Raw genomic sequence first — 15,692 nt, forward strand, 5'->3', positions numbered from 1 at the left:
AAGCCTGCTTCCTGCCGCTTCCTTGCATAGTCTATGTGCACGTGTCCTGCAGTCACAGTTCCAGCTGCAGCGTAAGACACAACGGTATGTTACTGACCAGAAACCAAATCTCGTACAGGAGCTGTCCTGCGGTGCTGGGGCTCAGCATGCATGCGAACAATCTCAGCCCAAGTCCTGCTTCATTCTCCCCTCCTCTGCCCAGAACAGCAGTGGTTCGCACATCTGTGACCAAGTGGGATTTGCCAAGAAGGCCATGAGAAACCACATATAAACTTTTCCTTGCTCCCTATTCTATGGACTAGATGTCTTCCAAAAAATGACAGGCCTTAGGGTGACTCCCAAAAGGTAGAGATCTCCTGCGATTTTCCCAGACAAATCCAAACATCAGCACTAAAAGCCGCTGAGGGCATTATTAGGGCCTTCTCTTAGTCAAACTTTAAGGTGTAAGGCTGGTACAAAGTACAGTGTAAGTTCATGCTGGCAATAACCTCCTCAAAGTGCAGTGTAGACAGACCTCCCTGCCTGTAATGTATGCTAGTTTTGCTCGGTCCATGGTCAGGAGGCAGAAGGAGTTATCTCTGAGCAGTGCTATCAGAGGGTGGGTACCTTGGTGTGAGTAGGCTAAGAAGCTGCTTAAGAAAGAGCCTGGCTTTGCGGCTGGGATCGCCCGCGCGCCCGCTCGGCTTCCGCACAGCCGTGGGGCGCAGGCAGCAGCTGCAGCTAGAGGAAGGAAGGGCAGAGTCCAAACAAAGACATAAACCAAACTGACCCGAGAATATTTTCAGTGCCTTTAAACTCCAGTGTGATTCCTTGTGAAAGTCTGCTGGGGTGGCTAGCCCTCCCGCAGCCCAAAGTGCTAAAAGAGCCGTTAAATCTAAAGCCAAGAACCCTTGATGCCCCCTCCCGCCTCCCCCGACCCTTCTCCCCCCCCCATCCCAGCCCGCCCCTCTCTGTAAAGAAGAGACCCCCATGCATATTCTTGGCCTATATCAATTATGAATTTCCTACAAATTAGAGACAGATAAGAAAAAAGAGAGAAGTGGAGGGGTGAGGGGAAGAGCCACAGGGGTGAAGAGTGGTGTTGTTCCCCCCCTCCCAACCCCCACTAAAACTGAACACCTGTACAATGCAGTTCCACTATGGTCTCAGTATAATGTCCACATGCACAGGCTTAAAGCTAAAAACCCTTTGTCATCTGAAGAATTAAAAAGTCCGAATGCAGTGAGCTCTCCTCTTTTTTTAGATATACATATATACCGGTGTCCTCAGTTCAACCATTTACATAGGTAGGGATTTCTTTTGTGCTCTGGGGCTCAGCAGCTGTGGAAATACTTCCTGTGGCAAAGAAAGAACAAAATAAGAGAGTCAGTAAATAGCAAATGTGTTTAGGCAAGGAAGGAGACGTTTGAAGGTATCACCTCGCTGGCCTTTGGGATTCAACTGTTCCAGACTGACATGTTCTTCCCAGAAATGTTTTCTTGTCATTCAAAACACTGAAGGTGATGTCCTGTTCTTTTGCTAATGAAGATGATTCACCCGTGTTGAAGAGCACGGGGAGAGGCCAGAGCAGAGGGGTGGAGGGAAGGAGGGGCTGAGCTCCTCAGAGGAAATGTGCAACTCATTTGCAGTGATAAAGTGTTGGAGATTTCACAAATCACCTTAAGCTTTGCCTTTGCAAAAGAAGAGCCTGAACTGCTCGCATCCAGAAAACAGAAACTGTGTTTTGTGGTGCCAGGGTTTGGAGAGAAAACAAAATCATCCAGCAACCTTCATTTAGATTCCAAGGGTCCCTGAATGTTAGTCAAAGGGGGTGAAAAAAACTGGCTTTTGAACAAGCATACAAAAGAGAAACACCCAATTACAGTCTTGCTTTGTTTTTCCACAGGAAAGAAAATTCATTAAAAAAGAGATTGCTGATTTCCAGAAACAGATGAGGTGACTGTATAGGAGTTTGAAGAGCCTTAGCATTTTCTGATCTGTTCATACCTAGGTTCAGACCTTTTCATTTTGTCAATGAGCTCTGATTCAGTTTCCTTGTTTGTCTTACTGCCAGGATGGGAAAACACTCTTAGGGAGTTTTTTGGACTGATTCCTCATGATAGTGAATTGAGTCTATCTATATTACACATTCACCTTTTGTGCTTGCTGGTGCAGTTACAGAGGTAAACTAAGGAGATATAAAAAAATCAATTTCTGGTTCAATACAGTGTGCTGCTGGACAGGGTACAGCTGACGAACCCACAAAATGCTAGCTACTGTATAAAGTCAGAACAGCTATAGCTGCACAAATAAAATTCATACAGTTCAGGCTCCCCACAAAAACAGGCTTTTTACACCTCTGATCCTAAGGGTTTCAAGGGGTAAAACTAGTTCCCAGCATTAGTGAGAGATGTTTTGAAGTTACCTTGAGTGGGGCTAGCAGGTGACTGACTGCTGTCGCCTCAGTCTACGTGACCGGTTACAATGCATGTTTCCCTACCCTTTCCACCTCCTCTTGGACAACGTGAACCATGGTCATTCCATTCCTTGGGAAGCTCAAAGCCCATCTAACTCTGGGAAAGTGTTTTTTTGTTTTTATGGCCTGAAATTGGGTGTTTCTCTCTTAGCATCTTACATCAATTTTGCCTTGGAGGCTTCTAGGGGGAAAAAAAAAAAAAAAGAATTGTTAAAGTTTAGGACCCACCGCTCCGGGTCTTTGCTTGAAACCTCTTGGTGATCCACAAGCCTTTTGGAAGTCCTCTGTCCAGACTACCTTGGTTGCATTTCCTTTCCTTGGGTTCTGGACTGTGGCCTGGGGTTGCTCTGTATGGGGAACACCACACGGGAAGGTTGGTCCCCTCATTCCATCCTGTGCACTGCTAAGCAGGGTTGTCCAGGTGTGCTGATGAATAGCTGCTAAAAACCTTTTAATAGCTACCTGATCTCTCCTTGGTGAACAGGTGAGGAGAGAGCAGCACTGATGGCAGTGGGGAGATGACTTCCAACTTAGACATCAGTTTCATCAAGAGACTTTCTTCTTTTTTCTCCTCCCAGGTTGTTTTGCAGGCCCCAGTCTTAGCACATCACATTCCCTCTTTTAATCATCCTTCCCCTTGTTCCCTCTCTGCAGTAGCTACTACACAAAGCCTGCTTTAGCAAACACTCTCTTACAATTTAGGGACATCCTCAGATGGGATGTGAAGGCATGGTTAAGCTGATGAAGCTGTGCAGCTAAGACATCTGTGCAGTTAAGACTATGCCTTGTTTCTGTCTGAGCCAAAACAGCTATAAACTTTAGTTCCTCTAAAATAGGTCTGTGTCCTTACTTGCAGGAGGCAGATGCTGCTCCTCTGGTCTGGGCCTGCAGAACTGTCACCTCAGAAGCGAAGCTGAGCAATGCCCGAGCAAAGCCAGAGCAACACTGGCTTTACTAGAACATGTTCCCAGACTGAAACGTCCCTGTTCCACCTCAACAGCCCTGGTGTTACTGTAGTCAGGATAACAACAATCATACAAGCATGAGCAAAAGTACAGTGGATCCAGGATGCTTGCTCCAAGCCTGTTCACTTTAAGTCCTGCTAAAGCCTGCCTTAGGCCTGTGGAAGAAATCAGCCTGAGGGCAAACCCAGCTGTCTGGTGCAGAGATCCCCAGTTCTGCTTTACTTCCCTGAGAATCAGTCAGGCTAGCATTGCTGTTGGCAGCAAGATCTGGCAGAGCACAAAGGCCATAGCAGTGACAACATCAAAGAATATTCTGCTTTTAGACTTTAGACTTACCGAATCACCTGCTCACCTCCATGTTCCAGGTGAGTGTGGCTGAAGGGTCTCCTGGACAGGACTCAGGTGTGGGGTTTAACCACAAAATTACATCAGCCCCAGCAAAATAAATTAAGTCGCCTGACAGCACAAGTTAAGTGAAGCAGGAGTAGAGCATTTTTGAGAAGGGGAGGGGATCTACACAGAGCAACTAGGAGAGGGGAAAAGACTAAAGTTGTTTCTCCCCGTCATCACATAGCAGTGAGGGTGAGGGAAGAGTTAGCAAGGTTTCCTGTAGCAAAACTAACACTGCAGCAGAAGAGGATGGGGAGGAGTGCGCAGGGAGATGGGGAAGAAGGGAGGCTTAGAAAAGGGTTAGCCAATTATAAGTCAGAGGCTGACCAGCTGCAGGATGCTGCAAGTTATTTACCTATGGGCTGGATATCCAACTTCTCATCTACTAGTTGCTCAGGGCTCATCAGCTCACTTTGAGGGACATTAGGTATGCTTTCCCTCTGACTGACTGGACTGACCATCTCTTGATCTTTTTCATTCTGCATCTGTGCATATATATTAAGGCCAGGAATCTTCCTAAAACATTAACAGAAACCATCATTGTGGGGTGCTCTGGCAGATGACGTAGCATTAGCCTTTTACAAACCAAGAAACAAATCACCAAGAAAAAGAAAACCCAACAACACAAAACCCAAACACTTCAGTGAAAGATGAAAATGAGGAGAAGGAAATGGCGCAGGGAGGGTCATACCTTTTGAACTTGTAAATTACAAACACGGCTAGTCCCACAAAAACCACGGAGAGGAGCATCAGCATAGCTGAACCACTGTGACTGGGAGTGAGGTCCACCAAGGGAGCTGGAAGAGATGGGGAGAACGTTAGAGCCACCTCCCAGCCTGGAGTAAAAGGTACTCTCTCCAAAAACAGCACATTTTCCCCTACAGCATTTGTAACAGACCTGTCAACTCATCTCCCGGACTCCTCTCCTGACCTAATCCAAGTGGGGAAAAGCTTGGATTGCTATCACTTGTGATGCTCAACCTGGCACTTGATGTGAAAACCTATAGCTTTCTGCTTAGAGGTCTGGCCAGTTATTAGAGGAATGCCTCAAACATACTCTCTCGTGTTGCAGACAGCTACCTAAAGTAGTTGCAAATGAGGTCACTTGGGTACCAAAACTGGACTTTCTGGAGGATCCTGGAGCTACCTACGGGATAATTTCTCACATTGACTTCCTATTTTGCTTAGAGTTAGTCTGGGTAGCTCCCAGTGCATAGTGAAGAGCGAGCAACTGGCTAGTGAATTTTACTGAAGATCGTCACCAAACACACTGTCCTCCGCTCAGTCCTCTTCCTTCCTAACAGAAGCCCAGTTCCCATCTCAGACACTGTCTCAGCATCCATGCCTTACCAAGACAAGCTCTTGATTTTCAGTTTTTTGGTTTCTTCTTCCTTTCCTTTCTCACTCTTTTGAATATAACCTACCTCTTTCTCTCCCCTGTTGCCCTGTCCTCTCTCCCACATGTTTTCCATGGAAGGAAGTGCACAGGTTCAAGAAAAAAAAAAAAAGGCAGACTAATCAAACGAGTCTCTCTGTGCCTCTCACAGAGTTTTGTGCAGCTCCTTTTCATAGCTCCTTGCAAAATAAGGCCACACAAAACATCTGGAGGTGACAGTGTTCCCAGAAATACAAAGTAAATTATATTAAAGAGTCTCCATCACTCACATGCACACACGCACACAGAAAGATATCCAGCATCCACAGAGGGACACGCACAGATCCAACAATCTCAGTTGTCCATGCAGACACACAATCATGCAGACGCTAACAAAAGATACTGTAGACAGACATGCAGCTGTAGGTGTGCCATTACACAGGGCTAATGGACACAGCAGATACATCCTCCCTGGCTGTCTTTACCTGGCGATACCCACAGAACAAAACATAGGCAGTGACTTCCCCTGCAAGACAGTGTAAGTTAAACTGAACGCACTGCCGCACATGCCTCCTCTCCCTCTTGCCCTTGTACACGCGCACCGAACAAACCTTTCTAAAACAGAGCCAGCAAACACAAAAAACATGCACACACAAGCACACACTTACTCATGCACTCATGGACATACCACTCGCGCACACACACGCTTTCCCTTGGCAGTCCCACCAAGCCTGATAAAGTCTAAGTTTGCAAAGAGAAGTGAAGAAAACTCCTCCTACCCACATCAAGCAGGCTACCCTCAGGAAGCTAAGGAACGGCGGTGAAATGATCCATTATTAGGAATTCCTCATGTGTCTCTGCTCTGTGTCCTTTGCACCCATTTTTTGTGGGTGTTTGCAGTTGTGTGTGATGACAAAGTGGCTCTCTGACTGTTCCAGGCTCAGCTTCACTCAATGTTCTTGTTATAATGCTGTGCTGAGAGTCTGGTAATAAACAGCTCTTTAATTATTTTGTGAGGAATATTGGCATATTTTACTAAGCCACAGAGTTGGGGTTATTGTTTGTTGGGTTGGGGACATTGTTTTTTTTTTTTTTTTCCTGAGAAGAGGAAATGAACATAATGAATGGATTGCAATCTGTTGTCCAGATTTGCCATTATTTAAAAATTTTTTTTTCTTTCTCCAGTGCGGCCAGAACAAAAAAGACAGAGGTGTGAAATGTGCTGAGTCCACTGCTTGTCATTCTTCCTGCGCTCCAAGGAATGCACGTGTTCATGTACAACACACACACACACACGCAAACTGGCTCATTTCTGCAGTTCTGCCTGATATCCACACCAAGTCAGCTTAGAGAACTGCACTTCTGTTCCCTGCAGCTCCCTCACTGCAGAAATTTCCACTGTGCATGACCAGGCACATACCCAGGGAGGAATATATGTGTGCACTGAGGCATGGGAACATACTCATACCCACATAGGCATATGTATATGTACACGTGCCCATACACAAACTCATACATGATGAGCTATGTGCTTCAGCCAACTACAGCCCTGAGCTGCCAGGAGGCCAACACGGAGCTGAAGTGAAGAGACTGAGAGTAGAAGGGATACCACGGACCGGAGCAGCACCACTGCTGGATCATCTGTTTTCTAGGGACTGCTTCTGGTGCTAGCTTGTGTGTACCAGTTCCAGGTTTCCCTGCTTCTTTTAATTTAATTTAAGAGACTGGATTTCAAAAGGAGAATCTTTTTTCTTCCTTGACAACCCAAACAACAGTTTTCAGCAGCAAAGTAAATCGCTCTTTTGGCATTTAGTCAAATTCTAAACTATTCCCAAGTTTTGATGTCATGAAATAGGGCTTTTCGTTCATATAGGGAACTGAGTCACATCCTCTGCAGCTTGATAAGGAACAATATTCCCTCAAAAACTTCACAATAGCTGCTGTCTAGACTTTTTTAATATCTAGTTTGGCAGTCCAGGGTCATTTTGCATTCTTATTCAATCATATTTCTGCATGAGACAAAATCCTGCAGTGTTCCTATAGACACTGTGAAGCTGGTTATAGTAATCACTCACATCTCTCCAGCAGCTTAGAAGAGAAGAACAGTGTCTACCTTGCAGGACAAATGACTGTTTGCATCTACCACAGACAGAAAGTAGTCATTCCTGGTGTGTAAGTAAATACAAATAAAAACATGTATTTTCAATAGGCACAAAGATGGTATCTTTGCACAGTGTGCCTGAGCTGGGCACCCTCTGCTTCGGCCTGAGCTAGCAAGAAACAGGCCAGTACGTGCCCGGAGGCCATACAGTCATTTAGCATGGCAGCATGCCACACTAACAGACCCTGGCTTTCAGCTCACACAGTGCAGCAAACAAGGTTTAGTCGCCCAGGAAAAATGCTACAGTACCTCTGCTAAATATCTGGTTTGGGGACTGGAGCTAACTGGCTTTTATCCAGCTCAGAGCACGGGCAGAGCGGCTGGGGACTCTCGGCACTCCTTCAGGTGGACATGCCCAGAGTTCCTCTCTGAGAAGCTGCAGAGGTTACTGCCCTGCACATGGCGCAAAGCTTGGATCCAAATTCATCCTGCATTAAAGGCAGGGCTGGAGATGTGGTTTTAACTGTCATCTCTTTCCACTGCATGAAATCAGGAATGTCCCTTCAAGTAGCAAGAGATAAAGATGAACCTTTCCCAGTTATATCTAATGAGGTTCTTCCTAGCTATAATTCATGAGAAAAAGCCTACAAAATCTTCAGGGCCAGAGAAATCAGTTCCAAATATTCCTTCAGGATTTGATCTTTACTTTAATAGACTGACCAAAAGGCAAAACAGCCATGATCATAGCCAGAATAAATGCACAGAAACAAATTTCAAAAGCAATGAGCAATTTCAGGTAACTCCATATTTGAAGCTCAAATTAAGATGCTATCAAATAGCTTACTTCTCCGAGATGGCCACCAAGCATTTTCTGAAAATCAGATTCCTTCAGCATACAGAATAATGGGTCATTGTTGAAAATTCAAGCCAAAGACTGCTTCATTTATAACGTTTATGTAAAATATATATGAATTCAAATCTTAAATGCAAAGTCATGCAATTCTTCTGAAACATCTGCCTATCAGTAATTTTTACAGTCTACAAAAGAAAAACAGTAAGGCATACTTAAATTCATTGCCCAAACTTTTTTTTTCTTTAGAGATTAATCAGCTATGCTGTATCTCTGCTTTTATATGCTTTTGGTTCTAACATATCTAAAAGCAAGCATATGATCATCTGTTCCACAGCTAATGGAAAGCAGAAACATGCAGCAATATTCCCAGGATAGATATGAGCAAGTTCTGCTTAGGGAACATGAAATACTGCAAACACCAAGGCTTTCTTTTAGGCTTATTTAAATGCAGTTGCACTCCATGCTTTCATAGCAGTCTCTTTTTCCTTCTCTTTATAGACAGGTCAGCATGTGGCCTGACACCAATACGAGCATACCTGCTCATACTACAAAAAGCTTTTTTCGGTGCAGTTCACTGGTACAGTGAACTGAGCCAGTTTTGTGTGTTAGCAAAAGAAGGTGACACCAGCTGATCAGGATTATTAGCAACTGCTGGATAAAAGGAATTCCTAAGAATCCTGAGCACGGATATGGCTGTTCCTTCTCCTGTAACAGTTAAACAGGGCCTGTGCTGTGAAATGAAGGTTTAACAATACAGAACATGCACAAAGGCATGTAATTAAATGTCAGGACATTGGAGACGGTTCATTCTGAGACAGGTTTAGTTAAAGCCCAAACAGCCTAATCTCACGTGAGTGCACAAAACTGCGTGCATGTGTGTTTGTATGTGTGTGTCTTTCAGACTGCGAAACAACTTCTGAATTATGCTTAGTTCCTCTGAATTTTCAGTGACCCCAGAATGTAAGAAAGTGTCCAGCTCTAGCTAGTAACCTTTGCACTGTACGATCCAGGCTGAATAGGCCATGGTGCTGCTTAGCTGTTGAATATTTCGGAGACAGACAAGAAGCACACACTTCCACTGCCAGTTATGTTACATTTCCAGCAAGAACAGCAAACTCTTGCATATCAAGCAAACAAAAGGACTAAATGTAAATGCCTCTATACCTTTTTGGCATGACAAAGAAAAGTAAGGTGGAGTAGGCACCTACACAGAGGTGTAGGTCCGTACACAGAGTTGCTATTGTGTCATAGAAACAAGAAGTGCTTAAAGTACAGCTGCTAGCTAATGGCACGCTACAACCATCAAGGTCTATGCTGCTGACTGCGCTAGAGATGAACAGAGAGGATGTAGACATGAAGTGGATACTGACCTGCTGTTAAATGAGCAGCATGGACAAGGATTCGAACCCCTGGCTTCAACTCAAAATGGACAAAATTTTGGTTCAGTTTCTGGATCAGTATTTCTGAAATCTAGAAAAAAGGAGAAAATAAAAAATGCATTTGTTTCTTTACCATTGCTTTAAACTGCCAAAAGGTGGGTACGAAGTGGAGCTGCCCACAAAGCAGATTCTGCAGAGCACAAGACTTTCAGAGTACAAATTCCTATCACCTTATAAAGAGGGAGGCTGTGCAGCTGAACACATCTGCCAGTACTATATCCAGAGTGCTTTGTGTATGGTTAGAAATGATTTATATCAACAAGGTGCATCTGTTGTACCACTCCAGGAGCAGCCCAGTAACGTAAGGGGATGAAGCCCCAAAGAAACATGACTAGAGCATGTAAGTGCCTGCAGGATCAGCCAGTAATAGCACATGAGTGAACTGCATTTACTACTCAAGCAAAGAGAAGTATTTCAATCATTAACAGTCATCTGTTCAAAATAAATAACCTCCTGTCCATTGAATGGCCAATTCTATGATTTTAGAGCATGTTCACATCACATGATATGCCTGGACCAGAATGTAGGGTTTAAATCCTTACCCCAGCTTACACTGAAATTTCAAGTCCTAAAACCAAGCTTCATTTAATCCAACCCTAAGTTTCAAGCCAGCTGCTCCCTAATCCTTAAGCACACATCTAAAACAGGTCAAGTCTGAAAGCATCTCTGCTGTTGACCAACTACAGAGTACATTTGGATTAAAGTGCATGTTGCATCTATTTTCATGCGCTCATGTTCTTTCTCTCATGGGAGGGACAGCCCACAGAGCTTTTAGACCTACAGGTTATCCTGGCAAAACTCTGATGACAGCAATAAAGCTTGAGCAGAAATGAGGCAGGCTATTCCTCCTTAAATAACCCAAGAGAAAAGATGGGCATTTCTTGAGATAAGACCACATAAAATCTGTATTTGTATAGTAACGACGTCAGGCTTTGGTGCAATCTGTTGGTAAACACTCCTTTCTTGAGACAGTTTGTCATATGCACGCAGGGCTATGATATGCACACATATCCACACCGCTCTTAAGTGTACCCAAAAAGTTCCAGGCATGTTGCCATTAAAAGCAAGAATCCAAAAGTATACCAAGAAGGAAAGCTTGTAGACAAGCTATTGACAGTTTGTTGTGTGTCTTTTGTATGTTCATTCTCTAGATTTTTCATCTATTTTTTCTCTTCTTACAGTAGTGAATAATTTTCCACTTCAACATACCCACTGTTTTGAGTGTTAGGTTATTAGGGAGAGGTGGTTGGAAAACTGAAAAGAAAAAAAAAAAAAAGAAAAAACCTCCACAGCCCTTAATATGCAATTGCTGAAAACGTGTTTTTACAGCCATATCAAGCTCAAGATGAACCATATACTGGTGCTCACCACTTAATTTAATTTGGTTTAAATAAATCCTTATTCCTTCTTGAAGATTAATGAAAAAATGTCAGAAAAAAGAACATTCCAATAATTTTTACACCATCTTTTTCATGTTCTTCATTTTTGTCTGCTTGAGTTATTTCAGTAAATGCTACCCAAATATGATTAGATGTTCCTTGGCTATCATTCATCACAGTATGAGATTTATCTGCCTCTTTTATTTTTTTAACATTCTTAATGGTTCTTTCAATACTCTTGGCTTGTACACTTCATTTTTGGCTTCTGATCACTTGAATAGGTGCCTTTGGTCCAATATCAATTTGGCAATAACTCTTACAGGCATTTTATTTATATTTTTAATATATCTCTTTTAAGTTTACATTTTTTTCCATGGGTGCCAGAATGAGCTGTAAATATATTTCTTCCAAGAGCAAGAATAAATACCACCTGCTTACAAAGATCCATCTGCTGAGCTCAGAGCAGCAGGGATGGTGACACAAAGCTGTGCAATACATGAAGAAAGCATCGGAAGCAAATTATATCCCTCCAAGAACTTCAGCATATTAATAACTAAGACTGACTATTACAAAGAGTGCCTCATCACTAAAATTGGAGCAACAGATGCTGATGGATATGCTGCAAACCAGATACACTAATGGCTTATAGAAGTAAAGGGAGAGACATCATCCAGGCCATTGCCTGTCCCAAATACGATCCAACAACTCTCCTCCATAGTCCTGTAGGAATTAACTTCATGCTTTGTACTCTGAGATTCGGATGCTGCTGGGGCAGCCAAGCCTATGAAAAGAAAAAATCAACCACAGGACAGTAAACTGAAGAAAAGAGCCAACTAATTGTATCGTCCTCTTCAACACATTGTGATGGCTGCACACAACAGTCAAGGAAAGGGCAGAGGCAGAAACCATACGTGATACCCTCTGTACACAGGCTGGCTTAATATGTGACATGTAACTGAGAATGCAGCTAGTGAATGTAGACTCTAGTATCTCAGAATGGTTTTATCAAAGATTTGGGCAAGAAACGGGAGGAGAACCTAGAGAAAGTCAGCATGAGATGTTGTTTGGCAACAGTGCCATTAAGAAACACTGAGGTCTCCCCTGGCCTGCCGGTGGGCTCCTGCTCTGCAGAGCGAAGAGCACAGAACCGCAGCACGGGCAGGGATGTTACAGCCGTGAGGTGCCGGGGCAGCCTCCCAGCAGACATGCTGAGAGTGTCAGAGAAAGTTCGACCAATATTCTTGGCTGGCAAGCTGATGGCCCCAGTGATAACAACTGCTCCAAAGCTAATTCTGATATCAGCTGAGACCAAACAAACATGACTCACTAAATCCGATCCTTTTTAAGTTTGAAATATTTACTGGCTTTGGTTTTCAACTTCTTTCTCTCTCCTGACATGGTGTAATTAGAGTGGTGGCCTGAGCTTTATGTACAGCTTCCAAAGGTGGGGGAATTAGTGTACCTTACTGCGAAATGGGGATATGGATCCTGGTCCCCACTGCGCATTGATTTCAGGTTTACTGAAGAACATGCTGTATAAGGCTTAAACATTAATCATTATTATGGTGTTCATGCAGTCTTCCTCTCTTCATCACGTATTTGCTAATCCATTTCAGAATAAGTAATATAGTACTTATACTAGGTTTACAATCAGTTTCTGGGTCCTACCAGACTCTTCAAACTAAACAATACACAAGCCATGGAGGATTTGAGTTCTAGATAGGCAAAGACTTGGTTTGGGACCATAACTTACTAGAATCAGAATAATTTAGTAAGGGAGCTTGGGAAGTCATCTGGTCCATCCCCTCCACTCAAATCAGGGCCAACTTTGAAGTTAGAACAAGTTTAGAAAGAGGGAGAAAATGCAGTGATAGCTGGTACAGGTTTGTTAGATCACACTCATTTAGTACGGCAGAAGTAAGGTGAAAGGGGTTAGTAGAATGGGAAGAGGTAGTAAAAGAGCAGGGAAAATGAAGAAAGGCAGAGAGAAGCAGTCACAGCTGACGTTTATTACTACTGTATTGCATTATTACCTGGTCGTGAATGAGGAGCTCATTGTGCTACATGCTGTGAAAATGCAGCTCAGAAAAAATGGTTCCTGCCTGAAACCATCAGTATTTCATCAGAAGCCTGAAATAGCAGTCTCTGTTCCAGGACTATACGCAAAGAATCAAAGCAGGCAGCAGTTGTTCATGCCGCTCAGAGTACACAGTGTATTTCCTTGGTCCGCAGCTTTTTGAATGGGGCTTTCTAGAATCTGAACAAGTCTAAAATTTAATAACACAGCCTGAGGTCTTCAAGAACGCCAGAAGTTCTTATGAGAGTCAGACATCTGCCTTCCCTAGGCAGCTCTGAAAATTCCTGACATCCATTTCTGAGGGAAGAACAGATGCATTCAGAGATGTTTTAAAAATGTTTGTTTGCTTGGTACAATATTTTCTTATCCCTTTGCATGTAAAGTCAGGTTCTCTTAGGAACAGAAATATACACAGCGTAGAAAGAGGGAGAAATAACATACATTTCTGTACTTCTAAAAAGGATCTGAAATATAAGCCATATACAATGGTTTATAAACCTTCAGTATCTGAGGTTAAGCAGGAAGTTACAAACAGTTAAGTGCCAAGCTCACATTGGGACTGGATACCCCTCTCCAGGGCAAGTTGGCCCTGATAATATTTATCTGAGCCTCCTCCAACGGTCCCAACAGGATCTGTGAACTACAGAGCACTCAGGACAATCACCCTGAGAGTGGAAAAGTGGATTTTCAGCCTTTCTTATTCTATCAAGTCTACTTCTAGCCCTGAGAATCACAAGTCTACAGACTTTAGCTTAGGAGTGGTTCCGACTCTTGTATGATTTATTTACAACCTTAACAAAAATGTCTTCAAAGCAAATCTACATATACAGGCTGATCTGACTGCCACTGAGGGTAAGGAAAAGGTCTCGGTGGGAAAAAATCTGAGTTGTGTGCCTTCCTTTCTGCCTGTACTCAAAATGGTACCATGGATGCATTTTTTTCTAAAAAGCAGAGGAGGAAACATCAAAGTACTTTTGCCTATTTCATAAATATCTGCATAACACTAATTGAACAGCTGGACCTTCAGCTGGGGAACAGGTAGGCCTCAGAAGTGTCCATGTTCATCTCACACTCTTAGAGATGCAACTAACTAAACTGAAGATGAAACTTCTTAGAATAGCAGCCTCCTAATTTATAGTCTTGAAGAGTCTCCCCTCTGAAAATAATTAGCTTTCAGAATTAGTTTTGGTCCTTAACTGAGCCTCATTGACTTTATCTGCTTCATTTGCAGAATTAAGCATGATGTGAAAAAATAATTCAGTAATAGAAACCATTCTTCATGTATCATTTTTTCATCAAAGGACACATAATGAATAATAATAACAGACAATTTGTGAGGGGGGAAGAAAAGATTCCAATTTAAAACCAGAACAAAACAAAAATTAATTTGGCTTCTCTTAGCATTTTGTCAGAATTAAGACCGTGAAAGAACCTTGTGCACTAAGAAACAGAATTATCACCCAGAAGGGCATTTTCCCATACCTTTATTGAATTTTGAAACCTCTGGTGTAAATTGGTTTAGACTAATTGAATGTGATTCTACTACGCCTGCATGTACTAGCTAAGAATCTAGATCATTTTATAGATACTGTGTAGGGATCTCAACTAATGAGTGCTATACTTCTATTCAACTCATTGGGTAAATCAATAAACAACTAAGGAAAGAATTATGCACATTGATTGGTAGGAAGCAACTTGAACCAGTATTGCAAAAGTGAATCAGGAGTTGGGGCAACTGCGGATTACTTTAAACTGTGCCACTTGCTCTACATAACCTTGGTTACTTCACATGAGGCCTCTAAACCTCACTTGACTTAGCATTGAAAAGAGCATTATCACCCTCTACTGACTTATAGGGTCCATCAGGAATTTCTTGAGATTCTTTAATGAAAGATGCTACTTAAATTCAAGCTGCCACAGATATCCAGAGATATCTGGGAGAAAGCATGCTCTTGTTGCTAAATATTTTGGTGATGGGCATATCTGAAATACATCAGAGGAAAAAAGACAAAAGAAAGTAAATGTGCTAAAAACACTATAACTTAAGAGGGGAGGTGAGAAACAGATGTAAATAATGATAGAAAATGCAAATAAAACTAGATCTGCATTAAGGAAAGAAGCCTAAGACATATACACAGGATGGGCTGAACTAGATTCCTGAATGCCTGCCTCCACAGTGCTAAACTGGCCAGAGGTATTTCATCTCCCTAGTTCATCACTGACCATTTTACATTGTCATCCATGTTATTTCCCATCTCTTTGGCCAGATGCAGGTACTGGCCACAGCTACAACATGTTGATCACAGTTGGCTACGAACCAATTGGTGTTGCCATTTGCCAAGGACTCCATCGTGCTTGCTACATTGCCGATAATTCTTTCAAAGGAAAAGATTAATGGCCTCAAATATAATTAGCTATTTGCTATTGCAGCTTTCCTGCATTCTTCTTTTACACAGTTACTTTGAATAGGCCAGATAAAAGAATGCCAGTGGAGAACTTGAGAGAGACACATGAAAACACTGAAACTTTTACTTGATATGAAAACATCTTTTTAGAGTCATCCTATATCTTCTGCTTACATCTCACTTGACTTAACATATGTTTGACCAAAAAAAAAATCCATCCCGTAGCAAACAATGTGGAGAGATGCAAATTTGT

The 15,692-nt window shown here is 42.7% G+C and overlaps 1 protein-coding gene across 1 annotated transcript in view; it reads right to left on the reverse strand.

Annotated features, from left to right (window-relative positions):
- Positions 1-989: 989 nt before the first annotated feature.
- Positions 990-15,692, reverse strand: part of LOC106497456 (VPS10 domain-containing receptor SorCS1) — a 309,481-nt gene continuing 294,778 nt past the window's right edge. The window contains exons 24-28 of the mRNA XM_067299556.1: positions 9,510-9,609; positions 4,502-4,607; positions 4,166-4,326; positions 2,684-2,802; positions 990-1,335 (exon numbers count right to left, since the gene is read on the reverse strand). Of these exons, the coding sequence (XP_067155657.1) occupies positions 1,279-1,335; positions 2,684-2,802; positions 4,166-4,326; positions 4,502-4,607; positions 9,510-9,609 (543 nt within the window). The 3' untranslated portion in view covers positions 990-1,278. The remainder of the gene's footprint in view (positions 1,336-2,683; positions 2,803-4,165; positions 4,327-4,501; positions 4,608-9,509; positions 9,610-15,692) is intronic.

This window comes from Apteryx mantelli, chromosome 7, assembly GCF_036417845.1.
Source record: "Apteryx mantelli isolate bAptMan1 chromosome 7, bAptMan1.hap1, whole genome shotgun sequence".
NCBI classification, from domain to species: domain Eukaryota; kingdom Metazoa; phylum Chordata; class Aves; order Apterygiformes; family Apterygidae; genus Apteryx; species Apteryx mantelli.